At 31.4% G+C, this 21,149-nt stretch overlaps 3 protein-coding genes across 6 annotated transcripts; all 3 read right to left on the bottom strand.

Moving 5' to 3' along the window:
• Positions 1 to 2,101: 2,101 nt before the first annotated feature.
• LOC133668512 (uncharacterized) lies at positions 2,102 to 2,899 on the bottom strand. Its single transcript, XM_062088417.1, has 2 exons — positions 2,543 to 2,899; positions 2,102 to 2,455 (listed from the first exon to the last, which is right to left on the bottom strand). Exons 1-2 carry the CDS (start codon positions 2,747 to 2,749, stop codon positions 2,354 to 2,356), a joined length of 309 nt encoding a protein of 102 aa, XP_061944401.1. The 5' UTR covers positions 2,750 to 2,899; the 3' UTR covers positions 2,102 to 2,353.
• A 2,926-nt stretch (positions 2,900 to 5,825) lies between these two features.
• LOC133706243 (uncharacterized) lies at positions 5,826 to 11,520 on the bottom strand. 4 transcript variants are annotated; one of them, XR_009844473.1, is made up of 13 exons: positions 11,333 to 11,519; positions 10,080 to 10,970; positions 9,028 to 9,140; positions 8,817 to 8,936; positions 8,559 to 8,646; positions 8,077 to 8,168; positions 7,890 to 7,991; positions 7,038 to 7,147; positions 6,826 to 6,913; positions 6,699 to 6,734; positions 6,509 to 6,603; positions 6,224 to 6,266; positions 5,826 to 6,134 (listed from the first exon to the last, which is right to left on the bottom strand). XR_009844473.1 is itself a non-coding variant. In XM_062131734.1 (13 exons), the coding sequence occupies exons 2-11, from the start codon at positions 10,933 to 10,935 to the stop codon at positions 6,520 to 6,522; spliced, it is 1,689 nt and encodes a 562-aa protein (XP_061987718.1). In that variant the 5' UTR covers positions 10,936 to 10,970; positions 11,333 to 11,520; the 3' UTR covers positions 5,826 to 6,134; positions 6,224 to 6,266; positions 6,514 to 6,519. The 4 variants fall into 4 exon arrangements, 3 of the variants coding, with proteins under 3 accessions (XP_061987718.1, XP_061987717.1, XP_061987716.1); XM_062131734.1 differs by having other exon boundaries at positions 6,514 to 6,603; positions 11,333 to 11,520; XM_062131733.1 differs by having other exon boundaries at positions 5,826 to 6,266; positions 6,514 to 6,603; positions 11,333 to 11,520.
• Positions 11,521 to 14,487: 2,967 nt separating this feature from the next.
• LOC133668470 (CBL-interacting serine/threonine-protein kinase 11-like) lies at positions 14,488 to 16,176 on the bottom strand. Its single transcript, XM_062088339.1, has one exon. It carries the CDS (start codon positions 15,916 to 15,918, stop codon positions 14,635 to 14,637), a length of 1,284 nt encoding a protein of 427 aa, XP_061944323.1. The 5' UTR covers positions 15,919 to 16,176; the 3' UTR covers positions 14,488 to 14,634.
• Positions 16,177 to 21,149: the final 4,973 nt, after the last annotated feature.

The raw sequence follows: 21,149 nt of genomic DNA, 5'->3' as shown, positions 1-21,149 counted from the left end.
ATTATTATGAAATGAATTATTTAGATTATTACTTATTATTATTAATTCTTTTTTTTTTCTTTTTAGAAAATTAATTATTGATTGTTCCTAGAAAATTATCTTGTATATTATACGTGTTTTCTTCTCGATGATATAGGATATTCTCAAACTACATGCATATTAATCAAAATTAAGTTCATCAGTTAAACAATTTTAAAAGCATATTTTTTTGATCGACTTGATATATTTAAAAAAAAATTACTAAATATTACATTAAGGCTTGGATCTAAAATATTAAGGAATAGAATATACGTTCTTAAACACAACTTTAAAATTATTATACTTATTTAATTTATTTATTGATTTAATAAATGAATACAATATAATTCATGTAGTTAATTCATGTAGTAATTTACTGTTGATTATTATTGTAAAAACTATGTCTCGCTGCATATACTAGAATAATTGGCTTGTAATTATATATATATATATAAAAAACTTCTGTCAAGTTAATTTTAAAAAGAAAGGTTTTAGGGCAACTCTTGATTTTTATCTTGAAAAGAAAAAAAATGGTAACTCTTATTACATAAGATATGTAATACATCGTATCATCCAAATCCAAATTCAATTTCTTTCATAAAAAGAAAATCTTTTCTGTAATAAGTTCTTTTTATATTTCTTGTTTTAGGGGATAAAAATTCACTGTAAAAATGTTCTACTGATAAATTTCATTTTATAATATTGTATTTATCTCTTTAATTAAATATATTTTTATTTTTTATTATATATTTTTTTTATTTTGAGATGTTAATCTCAATCAAACACGGTATTAAAGCAAGCCCCAACACCTCAAACTGATAGCTAGTTCATTCATTTCTTCTAAAACCAAATAAAGCAAAACATGGATGCATGCAGCCAAATTTTCAACCATCATATATTGTTATCCAGCGTCGACGGAGAAAGCAGAGTCTAAGAATGCAATTCATGATAGGGTAATCATCAAAGAAACCACCTTTTTGTACTCAGAGTGGCCACCAAATTTACCAAGGAACCAGGATCTGTGCAGCGCTAATCTAAACTTTCCATGAATCACCGAAGCAGAGAACATGGATCCTTTTTGTCTACTAGAAATCACAATCTCAAGAGTTTAACATCAGGTTTATTAATTGTCAAACATCCATTTCAGCAAATTACATCTAGCAGCAGAAAAATACCAACTCATGAATGAGAAAAACTGGAACAGCAATGGCCTGAATATACCTAACATTACACAGTCCAATTGAGTATTTCTATATGCACAAAAAGGCATACAAACATCACTATCACCACATGAAAGAGGCTACTTTAAACCAATCCGTATCTCCAGATAACTAAGAGTAACTTCCCATTTGAATACGTTGCTTCTCAGATATTGTCAGCAATTGTATAAATTTAGCATAAAACACACATAATTAACGTGGAAAGTGGCATATGGCATATAACACACATGCTAGAACACCTACAATATAAATAATGTTCAAGGATATTCAGTTCTAAAGGAGCCACATGTTGACAGTCTACACTAGCTGTTTAGGTCTGAAAATGTACACCCTTAGCAGATTATCATCCACTCTACAAAACTATTATCATCACCATCCTCCCACAGCAGAAACATCTCCATTTCACCAATCCTGATAACACCTAGCATACATTTCCTAATTATCACCAACATGATGATCTCTAACTCTTAAACAAGCTTACACACTCTAAGTTCTTGAATAATCAGATCCCAGACACAAATTGAATAGCAACACCAACATCACTATCCATTCTCCAAAAAACCCTAAAAAGTTTTCACACTATCACTAACCCATTTTAAACCAAATACTCCCCTATACATCACAACAAAAGAAACATATATAGAAGGGCAGAATCTCAACAAAATTACAGCACAAAACAAAATACTAAAGACAACGCGATATCTAAAAGCCAAAAGGTTTGACCTTTCGTTCTTACCAAATGCTAGTCCTGGTAATTACAATTTCATCACCAATACAAAAACAGCAACATTACTACAAATACAAGAACAGAATCTCACCACCGCTACAATATAAATGAAAACACTAAAGATCAACACAACATCTAAAAGCCACAGTTCTGATCTTTCATTCTTATTAAATGCTAATAGTACAAAGTACTGATCTTTCATTCTTACTAAATGCTAATATTACTTTACAAGTTACAATTCCACAACCAATACAACAACAACGATTTCCAAATGGGGTCTATTTTTTCCAATTGGATTGCAGTAACACGCAACCATTACTAGAAAAATGAAAACCTGAACACCCTTGTAAATTCCATTACCTACAGATACAAAAACTCCAAAAAACAATCAACTTTCACGTTTTGAGGAAAAACCCAATTGCCTCCACAAGTATTTCCCACTTGCCATATCCACCAATGTCCAAAACCCCATTTCCACCCCTGACTTTACCTGCAAATTTTCAACGAGAAGATCAAAACTTTACCCAAAATAAGAAAAACCAGAAATAGAGATAGAACAAGGGTAACTATTGCACACCTTTGAGAACCGAGAAGAAGAAGAATCAGACGGATGAGGAGAATTCTTGTTGCTGTCGGTGGTGGTGGTGGTGGTGGTGGTGGTGGAATTGTCATCATCTCCAGTGTCGGTGCTGGCGGAGAAAGGGCGGGACTTGAGGTTTTTTATAACAAAAAAACCGGCAAGAGTGGCGGAGAGGAATACCAGAATCAGCCTCAATGGGCACATTGTTAGTATTACGTGTCAAATTTGAGAAATCTAAGAGATAAATAATCTTTTGTTGTTTGTATTATTATTATTAAGAAGAAGGAGGAGGAGGAGGAGGAGGAGGAGGTTGTTTGGTTTAAGTTTCGTCAAAATCAAAAAATGGTTTAGAGAAACGAAAAGGAATAGAGAGGCTAGAAACTTGGTACTTGGAAGAATCAATGGGCATGGTGGGGTCTCATACGGGGGCCTGCTGCACGTGATTTTTTCTAATAAATAATTGGATTAAAAAGAATAGTCAATGGTGATATTCTGGTGATTTTGTAATCAATTTTGTATAGGATTAGCTTATGGGGTTACATTGTACATGTAGTATTTAAACCCGGTCGTAATATAAGTTAATGGGTAAACTTAAATTAATTAAAATAATTATATTTTAATTTTTTTTAATTAAAATAATATTATTTTTTAAAAAATAAAAACTAAATAAATTAGATATTAATAAAGTCACATGTTGATGTATCAGATCAATCAAATAAAACTAATCAACTCTAAATAAATTTTATTTTTATACTCAACCTAGGTTAAAAGAAGGATAGATTGGTTCTCGGGTTAAAGTCAGATCAAACTATGATTAATAAATGTGATTTCACATGTATTATTTATTTTATTCATTGCAATTCAAGAATAGAGAACATTATTTTGAATATAGAAGTAAACGAATTCAATTTCAATATTGAAAATTTAATTTTAGATGTTGTTATACATTAAAAATGATCAACAAGTTATAAAATTTAAATAAGAAAGAATATACCAAACTTAATTACAAATCAGATTTAATAAAATCTGAACTTAAAAATAAATAATAAAAGAAAGATATAAAGAGTCTGTGTAAATTTCTTAAAATAATGAGTGAAATAGGATGAGTGATTACTTACTAAAAATTATATTGAATGAAATAGAATTAGTGAAATTGAGAATAATCTCTTCGCATCAAAATATCATAATAGTTTGTAATGAATTAGCTTTGAAATTAAGAACATCAAGAAATTAAGGGAAGTAGAAAAGTCTGAAAAAGGCAAAAAAAAAGTTGGTGAGGATGTGAGAAGGAATGTTGTTTAATTCAAGTTGACGGGTTGAAAGATGAGATAAGGCAATGATTCCTTGAGTGGTTGAGCCCCGTTGTTTTAGATTGTTTTAGAGAGTATTTGATATTGTAGTAGCTGTTATGGTTGTAGTTTGAAAAAAAATATTTTATAAAAAATACTTTTAATTGAGGTTGGTTTGAAAAAATAGATGTTTGATTAAACTGTGGTTGAAATTGAGGTTGAACAAAAAGTAGTTTAATGTGTTTGGTTAAGAATGCTTTTGAAATTGAGGTTATAAAATAATTTTAAAAAAAATATATTAATATTGATGATTTTTAATTTAAATATTGTGAATTTAACTATTGCTATTACATCATGAAATAAATCATATTTAATATAAAATATTTTTTATTATTCCATAAAACCATCTACAATTCCATTACGTACAAAATATATCCGACAAGAACTACAGTTTCTATAATTTTTTTAACGTATAATAAAATTAGATAAAATATTATCAGGTATAAAATTCACTCTAAACTAATTTTTTAAAAAATATTAAAAAAACTTAAAAAAAAAACGAGGTGCATGTGAACAGTGTACTAATGCACACTTTTCATGTTAATTGCACTGTTCATTGAACAGTGCAATTACTTTATCAATGCAAGAAAAGTAGCCTTTAGCTACTTTTTTTAATCCCGCGTTTCAAACACAAAAATTGATGGGGCTCATGAATAATAATTAGTAATTTTTTTTTACTAAATACTTAGCTCCTGTATTTTATTTTAAACGCAATTGTTTTACTTTAAACGCAACTTTTTAACACGTAAACAAACAATCTCTTAGTATTTAACGAAAAGAATTCTTCAAACAAGTTTTAATGGTGTAAAAAATAACAAGTCAACCATGGTGCGATGGTGCTTGGAGGGTTGGATCCCTTGTTTTTTTTTTTTTTCTCCTGCCCTCTTTGTTAATGCTAGAGATTGTGACATTTTCCATCTCACCTCCATTTTGTTTGTGTTTTAATGGTTTGGAAAAAATTTAACAATTTATTTTGTTTTAAATTAATTTTTTTATATATTTTTAAATTATTTTGATGTATTGATGTTAAAAATAATTTTTTTAAAAATATATTATTTTAATATATTTTTAAATAAAAAAATATTTTAAAAAATAAACACTATCATACTCTCACTCTGAGACAACCCTTCAATATCTCAATCACACTCATGGCAGTTTGTTTGTTGATGTAACAAGTTGTTGTTAAAACTATGTTTTCTTCTATTATAATTTAAAAATATTTAATTAATTAACATATATTATAGTTGTGTATGTATCCTCCTAAAAATTTTCTCTTAAAATTATAGTTTTTTAAAAATTATAATTTATAATTTTTTTTTAAAAAAAACCTCGATTGAAATGTCATAATGCTAAACATATTAAAGTACAAAAAAACAAAGGGCATAAATCTCATGTTTGAAAGCTGTGTCTGCCACGAAATGAAGCAAGCTCTGAAGTGGATTAGTCTATCAAATTGAAGGAGGAAGATGTCATCTTTTTGGCCTTTTGTCAAGCTCGTCAAAGATAATATTAGCTTTTGTTACACCCACAACTTGCTCCCCTTGTGATATTTCACCCACTCATTTAGTCCACCACTAGTTTATAATTTTTTTAAAAAAAAAACACAGAGAAAAATATGCTAGCTTTGCTAATGTATTTCCTATTTTTAAGTAAAATATTGATTAGAAATTAAATAAAAATTTAATGTATCCAAAGCAAAAAGAAAAAAAAATTAAATAACATCCGTGATTGAACTCGGATGAACCTGAACTATCTAGTCAAATCCATTACGGCGTAGGTTAACCATGCACAAGTTCAATTCCTGTCACTAGCATTTTACCCATGTACGGGCAGATGCTTCATATGGATTTTTTTTTTATTTATCCTAGAATTTACTTTAAAATTTAATAAAAAAATATTAATAATAAACAATAAAGACCCACAAGCCTAGATTCTATTGTCAAACCCATGATTTTTTTTATTTGCCATTAAGTTTTTTGCAACACCATTTGGTCCCTCAACAACAAAATCACAAATGCCCTCAGTTCAGTTTTTTGTCATATATCTTGATTCTATGAGACTTCTTCCTCACAACATGCCAATGAGCTACGAAGATTCTTTTTGATCTACTTAACATTCTCTCCTCCTCGTGGGGTAGCAAGATAAAGATTTGGGAGCGATGAAAAAATTCTGTAAGAGCTGGAATCTAAAGAAGCAATTGATGTTGGCAATTTTCAACTCTAAAGTTATCATCTTTCTCGCTGAAATGGACATGTTATTCACACTCAGCACGCAGATAATGAAAACTGAAGCTTCAAAACTGTCAATGAGCTTTAAGCTTTCAGCTTACCAACGCCAGCTCGAGAACTTCTATGTCAGCTGTAAGCCATGCCCTGCAAAGATAAAATAATTTGTTCAACTACTCAACCATGGACTAGTGAAGGAAAAGGCAGAAAGTAGGGCTACCATATAACCAACCAACCTATCTGCTCCATCACACAAGAATGACTGAGAAAAGCCTGCCGATTTCGTTTACCATTTCCAAATATGTGGGAATTATCGATTGGCCAGACCATGCCAAAACTCAAGATTCTAAAATATAAAATTATGTTTGACCAACAAAAGCAGGGCATACCTTACTATGAATTATAGTTTCGCAAAACGAGCAATCTTAGAAAGCACTGTCCTTACGCTTCGAATACCAGCTCCAGATTTTGAGCTCACCATCATCTTAAGTAAAACCAAACTAAAGTTACTTACATCATCACACATTCGAAGGCAAGTAAAACAATTTTAATCTGTTCAATAAAAAAAATTGGTCATACCACAGGCTGAACAAGAGACTTGTTTGCCTTGAGGCTCTGCACAATTAAATAGGTAGACACTTGTTAGTCTTAAGAGAGTTCTAAACTTTAAGCGAAATTGTCATCTGTGTTTGTGTGCAGAATTCACCTCTTCAATTTGCATGGCACGACGTGCCACATCAATTGGAAACACCAGATCTGTCTTGGTCATTACAACCTGGTATTTAGTCTGGTATCTGTACATGATAGAACAACTTCGTTCAGTGTCTAGCCATGTGAATATTACAAATTGGAGCATGCAATCAAATACTCAAGAATGTTAAAAAAAAAATAACAAGCAACGGCTCGTGATTTATATACCTTTCCATCAAATCAATGAGTTCACGATCTCTTGGCTTCATACCCCATTTCGTGTCAATAAGAAGGCACACTCTTTTTAGATTAACTCTCATTGAAACATACTCCTTTACCTGCAAAGTTTAACAGCTCTTAAACAAGGTAAATGGCATATATATGCCAATATAATTCTCTCTCCCAACAGCTCATAAACAAGTGAAAAATTAGAAATGTTTCATCTTTGAATAACCATGTCACCAATTCCCACATTGACTGCAACTACAACATCAAATTTAGAGCCAAATGATCTTGCACTCTGCTTTTAAGTCTCTAGTCTTAAGCATTTGTATTGCATGTCACATGAAAGTCAAGATATGGAGATAAAATAATTGATCCTGCATTATTAGAAGAATTGCATCAATGATGAACAACAACTCTGAAGGAAGACAAGACATTTACCCAACTCTCCAACATGTGAAAAAGTGAAAAAGTGAGAGTGCACCACAGCAGTAGACATGTTCTGATGCTAACCAGTTGGGTAACTGACTCTATGAAGACAGACAAACAGCAAATTCTTCAAGTAGTGATTCTCACCTTCTGAACCAGAAGAACCAGTTTTCTTACGAAGAAAACAACTTAACCAAAATTTAACCATTAGGATTACCAAACATTTCAGAAGTTGAGCAACAACCTCGTGTTTTTGTGGCATAAAAAAGCATGCCTAGTAATGGTAAAAGGGAAGGCCAGACAACAGTGGTTATCAACATGGTCTCATATAACAGTTTCCAAGGTACGATAATTTCACAGAACTTAAACTCCAAAACATTCAGCATGAGGCACCCAAAAGAACAAAAGTCAATTTCTGTGTGTGCTTACCAATTCCTCCCAAGAATCCTTGACTTCTTCTTTTGCATAAGCAAAGCCATATCCAGGCAAATCAACCAAGCAAACGTTTCCCAGCTCAAAGAAATTAATTGTCTGCACAAGAACCATTCATGTTTTACAAAAGAAATACAAAAAAAAAAAAACACTAATTAAAAAATTCCCATGGGAATTATAGCACCTGAGTGAGGCCAGGTTTGTCCGATGTCCGTGCAACACCCCATTGTCTAGTAAGTGAATTGAGTAGAGATGACTTCCCGACATTTGACCTTCCTAGCAATGGTAACAATAATACTAAATGTGTCAAAAACTGCAGAGGTTGTAATTCCTCACAATTTAAACTTTTTTTTAAGAAAGAAGGTCGTTATTTATACTCCAAAAAGTCAGAGATAACACAGTTATAGAAACCAAAGGATTAAAAGACTGGATACTGAACACCATGAGTTAAGATTTAAACAATGCAAGTAGCCAAATTATAGGCATTTATGAAACCAGTAAATATTCACAATTGATGGGATATGTGCATTTTCCATGCAATACTAACAACTGCACACTTGTGACAATGAAAACATAACACAATACTTAAAATGCACATTGAGAAAAAAAAAAGAAAAAGAAAATGGAGGTAAGAAGCATTCAAAATAGTGATAAATTGCACTCTACCTGCAAATGCAATCTCTGGAAGACCAGGAGGAGGGAATGAAGATGAGACCTTTGCAGCAGCAAAAAATGTCAATTTATTCCTAAAAATCTGTTACAAGTAGTTAGTACCTGCCCTGATTATAATTACAACAATAGAAGAAAGAAAAGTCAAAGGTTCACGTAAATGTCCCCACCATTTTCTATGACTAGATTGAAATGAATGGAATGGTTAAGCAATAGATAACAAAACATATCTTAAAGTGGATAGTTTATACATACATTTTCTTCTATTCGTTCTCTCTCAGAACTTGTAGAGAAGGGGATGTTATCTAATGGTGCAGATAAATCAGTGTTGTAGCCTGCTCTTTTCAGCTCAATCAAGCGTCTACGACCTAGAAACTGCCAACATGATTATCTTGAATTACAACACAAGAAATAATATAAATAAATCAAATTTCCAAAAATCTGAAGCTTTTTTTTAAGCAAATACATTATCTTCTACAAAGGAAAGAATGGAAGGACTAGGTTGAATTGCACGGAATTGTGCATTCATTGACATTCCAGCATCTTTCTCCAATTCTTTTTTCCTCTCTTTGGTACTTTCTGAAAAGCATGTAAGAATGAATCATTACTCATAAAAAAACAGGAGGAAAAATTCACTGTAAAAAAAGATGGAAGAAATAAAGTGATTGAAAAATGAAAACTGCCCTAGAAAGAAGACTTCCAAAACTCAAACAAGTAAGATTAAAAAACAATATTGTGGCATGTGAGACATGATCCCAAAACATTTAATGGGCAGCAGTTCAGTTACTAAGTAAAGGGCATCCCCAAATAATTTCAGCTTAGGAAATGAAGAACACAAGACAGACATGAGGGTGGCTTAGGGGGTGATGTTCTGATGTTCACGCAAGACAAACTCCTCCACATGCCCTTTTTTCCACACAAAGAGGAAAAGAAAAGGCTATTATCAAATATATCCACCATGCAAGAAAACAATGAATCTTATCTATGCAGGAGAAACTGAACAACTAGTACCACGGACATTAATCTCAAGTATCTTAGATAGTGTAAGAGCCTCGGGAAGCAAGGCCATGTCCTGCTTAAACAAGATGAAAGAAGCACATTGTTTAAATTTTTTGACAGCAAGAGCAGTCCTGTGGTGCCCTGGCCTTATGACTTACACTTCTCTCTGACCAACTGTCCAACAAAAAGACAGACTAATAGATAGTAGGGATGGACTAACACATGTAAATAGCAAACATGGGAATCTCACTAATCCCTACTGACTCCTGAAAAGATTCAATTAAAATGATGAAAGAAGCCTCTTTAGAAAAGCTGAATCCACCAATTAGATGCCCAGTTTTTAATGACATCCACAAATTAAAAGTTAACATTAGTTGTTGACTTCTTTTAAAAAGCACCAGGGTTTCTTACTCCATGTTGCATATTCTCAAACCAAAAATGAAATACTAGAAATGGGTAACATGTAGGGAGGTAAAAGACCACATATCACAGGCAAGAATAACTCAATAAAACTCATACCATCAGAAATTATTCCATCATCAAGTCGCTTATTCGAGGTATCATATGGATCTAATCTAATCCGCTTTCTCTTATGTGGCTGCTCATCCGCAATCTCTGAATCAGCAGGGCTTTTTTTGTTTTGAACACTTCTCTTGATAGAAACTGAAGGAGATACTTTAGCAGATTTGCTTTGACTGTGATCCAAGCGCTTACTTGAGTCATAACTACTTTTTTTTTGTTTCTTCAACAACGCATTCCTCCCACTCTCCAATTTATCTTCCTCTTTCATTTTGGCACTCTGCTTACCAGACTCAAATTTGCTTTTAGTTTGTTTTTTCAACAAACAGTTTCTGTCATCATCAAATGTATCCACCTCATTTACCTTGGTATTCCGTTTAACACTAGATACTTGTACGCTGGTATTGTCAACTTTACGAGAAGAATGTTTTGTTTCAGATGTAGCAGCCTTCAATTTATTAGAAACCCAAATTGAGCGAAGAGGATCAACAGTTCTACTTTTCCTTTTAACAGAATCATCTGTCACTTGACTTTGCCCTCTCTTAGATAGAGCTTTGCTATTTTTCACCTTTCTGGTATTTGCTGTCCCCTGATCCCCATATTGGTCTGCATAAATTCGCTTCCTTTTCCTATCAGAATTAGCAAGTTCAAACCTCCCCTTCCCATAAATCTCTTGATCACCCTCTTCTCCACCACCATAGCGATCTTTTCCACCTTTTTCTCTCGATTTTAAATTCCTCCGCGCAACATTCTCTCCCTTATAAGACTTATTTCTTTCCTTAGAATTCTTCAATTTTCCAACATCAAGTTTTAGTTTTTTATTAATCTTATACCTTAAACTTGCTTCTGCAGACATTCTCCAATAATTATTCAACAATCCGACTAAACAACCTGGAAAACATAAATGTCCAAATCATTAGAGTGAAAAACCAATCACAAAAACATCAGAAAGAACCAAATATTCAGTAACATTTGCACCATTACAAAAGAAACAACCCCAATCCAACTATGCCTAATGCAACTAACTTAACATTAAACAACAAAAACACTGTCAAAAGCTCCATTGTTTAGCATTTCTTCAAGTTCTCAGAAACCAAACAGTGAGCTAACAACAACTATCATTGTTATTATCTTAGCACAAAACAAAAATAGACAAGAAACTTAAGCATCAAAAAGCAAGAACTCTTCCAACTAAAAATCATAGGCAAGTTATCTAAGTACTAAACTAAGACGTGGAAAATGAGTTAAAATACCTTTTCTTGACAAATTCTTTTGTGGGTTCTCTTCAAGTTTCGAACTTTATGAGTTGTGTCTTTCATTTGCTGTTCTCGCTTATGCTGGCGCTGTGTCTGGACTGTGTTTCTACCCTACCGCCACTCTCTCCCTCCGGAAAAGTAACAACGGTGATTGTGGACTTCATGGGCCGAGATTGTGTCTGTGGTTAATGGTAAGAGGCCTAGCTAAGGTTCCATGCCATATTTTCCTATGTAGAGCTTTTATACTGCTAAGCCCACGATTGTTCAGGAATCAAGGCTAAAAAAGTTCTTTCCAAGAAAACCCTTGTTTTATGTTAACAGGGAACACAATTGGGTCCGCTTGGGAGTGTCGTGTGTTGTGATTAAAACTGTATTTTGTTTTAATTATAATTTTAAAAAATATATAATTACTTTATATATATATATATATATATTATAGTTTTATATGAATTTTATTGAAAAAATTTTAATTAAGAAAAAAAAGTTATAATTTATAGTTTTTCTTAACCATGTTTTTTTCAACTATAAAACAGATATTTAATCTTATTCTAGTGATTATTTTTTTTAAACTGTTATATATATTTTAAAAAATTGATTAAAATCTTGAAAATTTAGTGATTATGATAAAAGAGATAAATATAGAAATAATAAAACGTGTTTAAATGAAAAAAATGAGACATAGGAAAAAAAAAAATTCTATCTTCAGAATAGTTTTAGATTGAATTCCTGTCATTTTAAAACATAAATGACAAGGAAACATGTTTTTTGTGTACTCGCTATTTTTCTATGCAACAATTAATTACTGTTTCGAGATATAAGATATAAAAATAACGAGTGCATAAAAAATAGAAGATCATATATATATATATATATATATATATATATATATATATATATATATATATATATACATAACTTAAAAAATTAATTAAATATGAAAATCAAGTAGCTAATAAATAGAAAATTAATTCAATTCCTATAAAGGAAATTAGAAATTCTCCACAAAAAGCATATAATATAAGTTTGAGTGATTGAATCACACAAATATAAAGCTATTTCACATATTATAATATTTTTATGAGTTTTTAAAATATTAAAAGTAAAGTTTATATGTGGTCTTAAAAAATTCAAGTATATTAAAAGCAAATTTTATTTGTTGGATAATCAGTTAATATTTTGATACTAGTAATCTGATAAATTCTTTCTAACCAAGGTGACTAGTAGCTTGTACATTGTATCTAATAGGTCAAGGTGACTAGTATTTATAAAATGTTTTTTTTTATAAATTTAGAGACTCTCAAATATTTAAATAAATATATTTTTAGAGAAAAAATACAATAATATTTTAGAGAGTTAGCTTCTGAATATATGTATGTTAAAAATATAAAGAATGAAAAAATTATAACCTTAGAGTGTGAAAAATTCATGAAATATTTATAACTCATTAATTTTGTGTTTTGTGAAGAAGAGGGGCTGAAAAATCATTTTATCAATGTGATATTTTAAGTTATATATTACTCAAAATCATACATATTAAATTAATATAAAATATTAAAAAATCTATATTTATATCTTGGAAACTATCTAAAAAGTATTAGGCTCAGGCACCTGCTGATATCATTGATAGTTGGGTTAAGGCTACGCATGGACCCATTTGTTTTTTTGGCTGTTAGGATTCGTTAAAATTTGGGTGCGTCAATTTTTATCCTCATGTCTATAAAGTTTCAAAATTTCGAATTTCGAATCTTTTCTTCCTTTGGAAATGATAACTTTATTAGGATGATCGATATTTGCCATGCTCGTCACCCATTTGAATGGACAAAGAAATCATATGTTCTTGCCAATTGATAAAGAAATTTACACCAATTGGGTTATTTCCCTACGATTCACTCTTCTTTTTAAAAAATCATTATTATTATATATTCCATGCTTCTTTTAGTTGAGTCACAAATCACCATCTATTTGATTCGCTGCCTTATTGGGGGCTGGAAACACCCTGGTCCCCTTCACACCTCTGCTTAATTAACACTGTCCAATTAATGATCAGTGATTACTAATTAACCAGCCTAATCCTAAATCATTAAGAGCCATTTCCATCTTTATCTTCAAAAGGGTACCCTATTTTTGTATAGCTCTGCAAGTTGTTAAATATAAAAATTTGATTATGAATGATTTAAAATAGAAAAGAAACTCTGAATGTAAGGATTTTAGGCTGGTCTCCAAGTACCATGAACAAGAAAAACAAATTAGTAAAATTTGAGGCAACGTACATGACCACAAACTTGAGCACATGGCATATGCCAATCTGGAGTGAAAATGGCATAAAAAAATGGACCCTAAGATCGCAGGTACAATGATTGAATCCACTGATGAACTAACCCATGAGGTAGTTTGGCTGCATTATACATGCCAAATTAACAAAATCAGTACTTAATTAGTGACAATTATTCTTAGTTCATTACAGCTAAATTAGGTATCAAACTCCTTTGACCTATCTAGAGCACGATTAACACCCTGCAAATGACAAAAAAGAAGAAGAAGCAAAATGGTAGGTCCGCTTGAATTGAAGCTAAAATTGAAGCTAAAAGTGTTCCCAGTTCACCTGCGCAACTCCATGTTCATTGAATGGGATCTCTAGAAATTAATGTCATGTTCACCTAAAACCAATCATATGATCCAGATCATCCATCTGCTTTAAGAAATGGGGCTCTGTGTCTTCTTCTGGGCCACCATAATACAATCAAATCCCCCTCCAGCAACAAGACTCTTTCTATAACTTGATTGAATTGCTCTCTTCTAGCACATAAAGTGAGAAGGAAAGTAAAATACCATTCAAAATTTCAAACCCAAATCTCATAATTAGCTAAAGCTCTTTATGCCAAATTCAAAAACTTGATTGAATTGCTCTCTTTTAGCAGATAAAGTAAGAAGGAAAGTAGAACAGTACCATTCAAAATTTAAACTTCATTAGTTCATTCTCAAGTTATATATACACAAATCTACCAAACTAACAAGGAAAGTAGAGTTATATTCTGTACTGGGATGAAAATAAATATCCATGAATTAAGTTTCGGGTATTATCCATACCCGAATCCAAACTTAAGAACCTCGGAACTATTATATTATGAACAGAGATTACAAGTACAAGTAAATAGATTTAATATATAGCTTTCGTAGTTTTTTTTCTTCTTTTTTTATAGGAAAAATAATAGATTACAACATACATGGCCAGAATTCATTTTTCTGGCAAACAAAGGATCACCAAATTCCATTTAGCAGAAACCTGGCTTTCTTGTTGATTAATCATCATTAACAACACTATTAGTACTAATTAAGCCATTAAATATCACAGGCTTAAGCTTATTCTTCCAAATCTCCTTGTAACATCCAGCATCACCACCATTCCTCTTAGCCTCCACAACAAACAAAGTATCAGTCAACCTGCGAATCTCGACCGACAGCATCAAATTACCATCTTGCCCTTCCATCTCCAGCCCCCATTCTTTCCTTCTCCTCACCCTCAACCTTTCCTCCTTGGCAAACTCCTCGACTCTCTTCACCAAATCCTCCGGTGATTCGGTCGAGACAAATCTCTCTCCGTCGTCAACCACGTTATATGAATCATCAAACATCCCTGATAAGTTCAAACCGGAGGAGAAAGATATGATATCGAAGGCATTCAAGCTTGTAGAAGCCAATTCCTCGTCTTTTCTCTCATCATCCTTGTTGAACTCCTCGTCGTAGAAGTTAATTTCCTTATGCTTCCCTTTCTTGAACCAAGGATCCTTCAAGATCTCATCAATGGTGATTCTTGTCTCCGGATTCGTATCAAGAAGCCGAGACAAGAATCGTTTCAAATCGGTGGACATCCACTTAGGGCATCGGAATTCACCTTTGTAAATCTTTTTATACATGGCCATCAGGTTTGGATCATTGAAGGGCAAATAACCAGCTACTAAGACAAAGAGAATAACACCACAAGACCAGACATCAATCTTAGCACCATCATAACCTTTCTTTGCAAGAATCTCCGGGGCAACATAAGCTGGAGTTCCACAAAGCGTGTGCAAAAGCCCATCAAGTTGGGTCTGATCTCTGACAGCACTCAGACCAAAATCTGAAACCTTCAGGTTCCCATTTTCATCAAGAAGCAAGTTTTCCGGTTTCAAATCCCGGTGAAAAACCCCCCGAAGATGACAATAACCGACCGCTGATATCAACTGTCGAAAGTATTTCCTGCTAAGATCTTCGCTAAATCTTCCTTTAGCAATTTTAGTAAACAATTCTCCACCTTTAACATACTCCATGACGCAATAAATCTTCGTCTTGGAAGCCAAGACTTCGATGAGTTTCACAATATATGGATGGTTTAGCTTTCGCATGATGGAGATCTCCCGCTTTATGTTAGCAATCAAGCTAGGGCTAGAGATCTTCTTCTTGTTGATAATCTTTATAGCAACACTTTTTCCTGTTTGAACATCTCGTGCATGGTAGACCTTCGCAAAGGCTCCACATCCAAGAAGCTTTCCAACCTCATACTTGCCAAATAAGGCATTTTCGGAAACTTGTTCGATCTCTGGCATACCGTTCTCACCTAGAGATCGAGCCCGTCTGGAACCTGCTCGACCCAATAAAGGAACAGCAAAAGCGATAACAATAACTGGATAATGGCTGAAAGAAGGCGAGGAAGAGAGGCAAATTTAGGGATGTTGGAAAAACTTGGAGGAGAAAGTTTGAGTGAAGGAGATTTGATGATGGAACAATTTTTTATTTTTTTATTTTTTTATGTGATGGGGCTGTATGTGGAGGTGGTTACAGTGTCTATTGACTACGCGTTATGGTGGAAAAGCAACTGGCTTTTATAAACCGTGTTTTGAAAAAAAAGATTGGAAAATTTTATTGTCATACACCTGGTGGGATGTTATTGGGTGGAAAGTCAGGGGACTTGTACGAAAGACACGTTGGTGACACACCCAGAATCTTCTTCTGGTATTAGTATTTTTCTTGTATTTGCTTGTAGGCATGGTCGCTATTTCTATTTATTTTTGTGTTTTAAAAATATATTTTTAAAAAATTTAAATTTTTTTTATTTTTTATTTATTTTAAATTAATATTTTTTGAGGTTTTTAGATTATTTTAATACATTGATATCAAAAATAATTTTAAAAAAATAAAAAATATATTATTTTAATACATTTTCAAGTAAAAAATACTTTGAAAAATAATCATAATCATACTTTCAAAACTCAAGTTATTAGATGATTTAAAATAAAAATTAAAACCATATCACATTAGGAAAAAAATTTATATAAAATTAGTCCAATTATATCTATTCAGTTGATATGATATATCAAGTTATTAAAATTAATAGCTAAATTAGAATAAAAAATTATATAAAATTAGCCACAATCGATAACAATAATGCTTAATTATAGGCACTTAGGATTTAATTATAATGAATCATGACATGTAAACAGTTTTTGTTTTTCTTAATTTGGAAGATAAATTGTGAAGAGTTTGTGTAGAAGGAAAGTAGATTTTCAAAAAACAACAAATGACTTGGCTTTCAATCAATCAAACATGGAAATCATCTTTTTTCAGTAAGGTTATGATTAACAATTAGCTGGTTGCCATTTTATTTGTGCGATTGTAACTGTGTTTTTCTAAATTTATTTTTTTATTTAAAATAATTTATATATATATATATATTTAGATTTTTTTTATATAATTTTATTTTTGAAGAAAATAATCTTCAACTTTATATACAACAAAATAATTTTGAAACTCGGCTCGGCTCAACAAGTCTATCTAGGACCCGGCTGATCCGAGGCTGAAACCGGGCTGAATTGAAAAAAAATAGAGTAAGGAAAAACCCGGTGTGATACTCGATTAACCCGACAGATTGACCAGTAACCTGATCAAAAATTTAATTATAATTCATTAATTTTTGTTTTTTTAAAACAATTAATCCAGCTGATTCAATCAAAACTCAAAACTTGAGTCTTAAGTCAAGCCGGGTCTAAAAACTATGTATCCTACTATTAAAAAAAAAAAAAAAGCAGACATGATAGCCATAATTGGTGGACCTTCGAGGATGATGGTTAGTTCACCTCAGAATTTTTGGATTTGACCGAGAAACTGTTTCCGAAAACGCGGCGGGGACGGCGAGGAACATCGACGCCGATACATAGAAAGATAAATAAATAATTTTGAGATGCGAACATATTAATTTAAAGGCCTAAGAATTCCACATAATTTTGCAAAGTATATATTAAAATATAATAAAAAAATAGAAATATATAATTTTGCAAAGTATTTATCAAGTCAAATCTAAGCAACATAGAGTTTGCTGTATCTAAAATAACATTATATATTAACTGCTCACGAAAGCTGACGGCGACGATAATAAATTTGACCCAGATGATTCTAGGAGTTTCCACACCGTAGGATATTTGTCAATGCAATAGTAATATTTTATGAACAATTAATGGATGAGATTAATACCAAATTCCATTATAAAAGAATCTCTTTGGTTTTTCGAAATTAATCAGATAGTTTCTCTAGGTTTAAAAACAATTAATTTTCTTCATATTTTCAAATCTATTTGTAATTTGATCCTTTTTAACTCATTTCATGATTTTTTTAATTTAATTTATTTTTTATTTCAAGAAAAAAAATAAAAAATGAATAGCATAAAAAGGGTGATGAGAAAAGAAGATGTTTTTTTTTAAAAAAAAAAATTATTGAAATAAACATGATAAAAAAATGTTCGTGAGGCTAGGTAGTTGTATTTTAAATTAGAAGAATTATTTAATTCCTTTTGAAAAATTAAAGAGACCAGCTTATAATGTATTTTAAAATTTACTACATATCTACATCAAACATCAAACAATTATTATTCTTGAAATTTCTGATAAAACTAGGTATATTCAAGTCTTCTAATAACTCTAAATTAAATAACTAGATAACGACTTGTCGGTCCGATATCCTATTACACGGGGCGCCCACACGCAACACTCTGTACACCCTCTCTGTCAGTCTCACTTGCTCGTTTCTATCTTCCCTCTTGTCTTGTCTCCCCCAACTTGCTTGGACTTGTTGTTGCCTTTTTATAGGTGACTAACAATCCTTTTTATAAAGGAAATAAATCATCATTTTTAAGAGGATTGGTCATTCCTTAGAGATTAAGTGCTGGCCACCAATATTTTTAAGTCGAATTCTAATTTTATTTTATTTTTCAATTAAGCTTATTTTTTTAATTTTGTTATTCACTACTAGAAAATTGATAAATACAAACAAAAAAACTGACATGATATTTCTGTCGGTATATATCAAGAGAATTACGGTGAGAAATTTTTTTAAAAAAACCAAAAAATATGATGACATGTCATTTATACTAACAAAATTACTGAAATATTGAAAAGTCATCGATATTATTTGACGGGTTTTTAAAAATTTTTGAGTAAATTAAAATTTTTAAATTAAATATTATTAGTATCATTTCAATTATTATTATTATTATTATCATTACAATACCCCTTCCCTACAATGTTAGTTTTTTTTATTCAGTGGTATTTTGGTTTTTTTATTGTTCATAATTATTAGTAGTATTATTACAATTACAATTATTATTATTATTATTATTATTATTATTATCATTATCATTACAATACCCCTTTCCTACAATGTTATTTTTTTTATTCCAGTAGTATTTTGGTTTTTTTACTATTTATAAATATATTGAATAAATAAAAATATCCCTAAATAAATTTATAATAACTAATACACCTGTGAAAAAAAAAGAAAATTTCCAACATCATCCCGATTTGTAAAAATTGAAAATTGAAAATTTTATTCAAGAGGAACATGCCTCAAAGGATTCGATCGAGCAGCATCATGTAATTCAAGGATCCAATTAAGAAAGAAATTGAGTTAGAAACCGCATCTAGAGTTATTTGATAGATTGGGAATTGATTTGAGGTTTTTCTAAACAAAACAAATAATGTTGAGAAATATCATGAAAGATACTAAGTCTAACATTAGAGCAAATATATGATACTAAGTCTAACATCATCATGCAATATTTCAATGAGAAAAGGATATCAATAATCCAAGAAACCAAAGTCTCCAACGTAAATACGGACAACATAGAAATGAACAAACAAATAGATCGAAACAAAATCCACGTACATTAATAGATAACAAGGTGCAATACTAGTACGTACGTGCACTCTCTTGGCTAGAAAATTTCTCACCTATGCTGTTTCTTGGAAACTCTCCGTCTCCATGTCTCATTGAATTCTTGTTCACCTCTTCTGTGTCTTTTTGGCTCGTGCACACCTTGCACGTGAGTGTTCATACTTCATAGGATTCCCTGTGAGAAATTTCCTTGCACTTGGATTTCATGCTCACCAAAATACATGCATTTCATTCTGGAATAGCTAGGAACCACAAGTTTTTCAAGCATCACGTGAAATTATAGTGGCATTTGTGGGGGACTCTCAAAGTGAAAATTAATATAAGCTGCTTTTGATTTCGAATGTACATGAACAATTATTTGTTAGCAACATTTATGAAAATATGGATCAAGCACTGGATTTTTCTGTCATGATCATCCAAATAACATGGTGGTTGTCGTAGTAAAATAGGCCTATCATTTGGGCTAGCCTTAAACGGCAGGGTGACTCTCTGTTTAGGACATTTTGCCATCTAGCTCGCGCCCAAACGAACAACCATTTCTTGTTTTTCAGACTCCTAATAATCATGGGACCAAATTAATCACAATCCCATGCAAATCTTCAAGAAGCTTGACGAATGACATACACCATAATAACAGTGTTATGATCTCCAAAAAAAAAAAATCAGTGTAACAGTGCACTCTTCTATTTTTTTCTTGAACTGTCAGCACGATATCTACCTTCTTTTTTTATTGATGGTTATCTCTGTGCCTACCGGTCTCTTAAATGGACGCAGATCTTTTTCCCCACCTAAACTTCTCTTCAGTATAACTCCTATAATTATTCTCCATCTATACGGTGGTTGAGACTCCATCAACAAGATACTTTCATAAATATCTCAAGTTATTAGGTAAATATAAAGATCATGAGAGATATAATAATTACAATATTCACTCTCTTAAATCCCTGTTCTCGTGATTATACTTTTTTTTTTTTAATTTTATAATTCTTAATATCGAATAGTCTTCTATTTCAATAAAGCACTGGCTTGCAAAACTTATACCTCACATTGAAAAACTCAAATTCAATTTAAAATTTTTATGATGCATTTAATATATCATATATGGTCTAAGGGTTAAAGATCTAAGGCATGATTGAAATTGTAGTAGCGATGATAGTTTAAAATATATTTTGTTTAAAAATTTTTTTATTTTTAAAAGTTTATTTTTAATATCAGCATATTAAAATGATCTGAAAATATTTTTTTATTTTAAATAAAATAAATAATTTTTAGAAACATTACAAATACACTTTAAATAATCTATAAGTTTCAAGCATCATTTTTTTTAAGGAAAAAAAAAAGAATCTACTATAAGATCACGAGTACAAGCATGAAATAATATCTTTTTAGAAGTCAACAATATAGTGGATTTGCGCCAGCATCGTGGATATTTATGATTCATCTTTGGACAATTGATCATGTACGAGTGTTCTTGTAAAGTAGAAGAGGTAAGGTGAGGTGCTGTGTTCAAATATATCCTTGACTAATTTCATAAACGATAAGAATGAAGGAAAGAAGAACTCTTGTTAATTGCATTAATCATGACAAGGTCATCCGTGATTATCCATGACAAACT

The sequence above is a fragment of the Populus nigra genome, chromosome 11, assembly GCF_951802175.1.
Source record: "Populus nigra chromosome 11, ddPopNigr1.1, whole genome shotgun sequence".
Taxonomy (NCBI): domain Eukaryota; kingdom Viridiplantae; phylum Streptophyta; class Magnoliopsida; order Malpighiales; family Salicaceae; genus Populus; species Populus nigra.
This window is presented reverse-complemented; position numbering and strand designations above follow the sequence as displayed.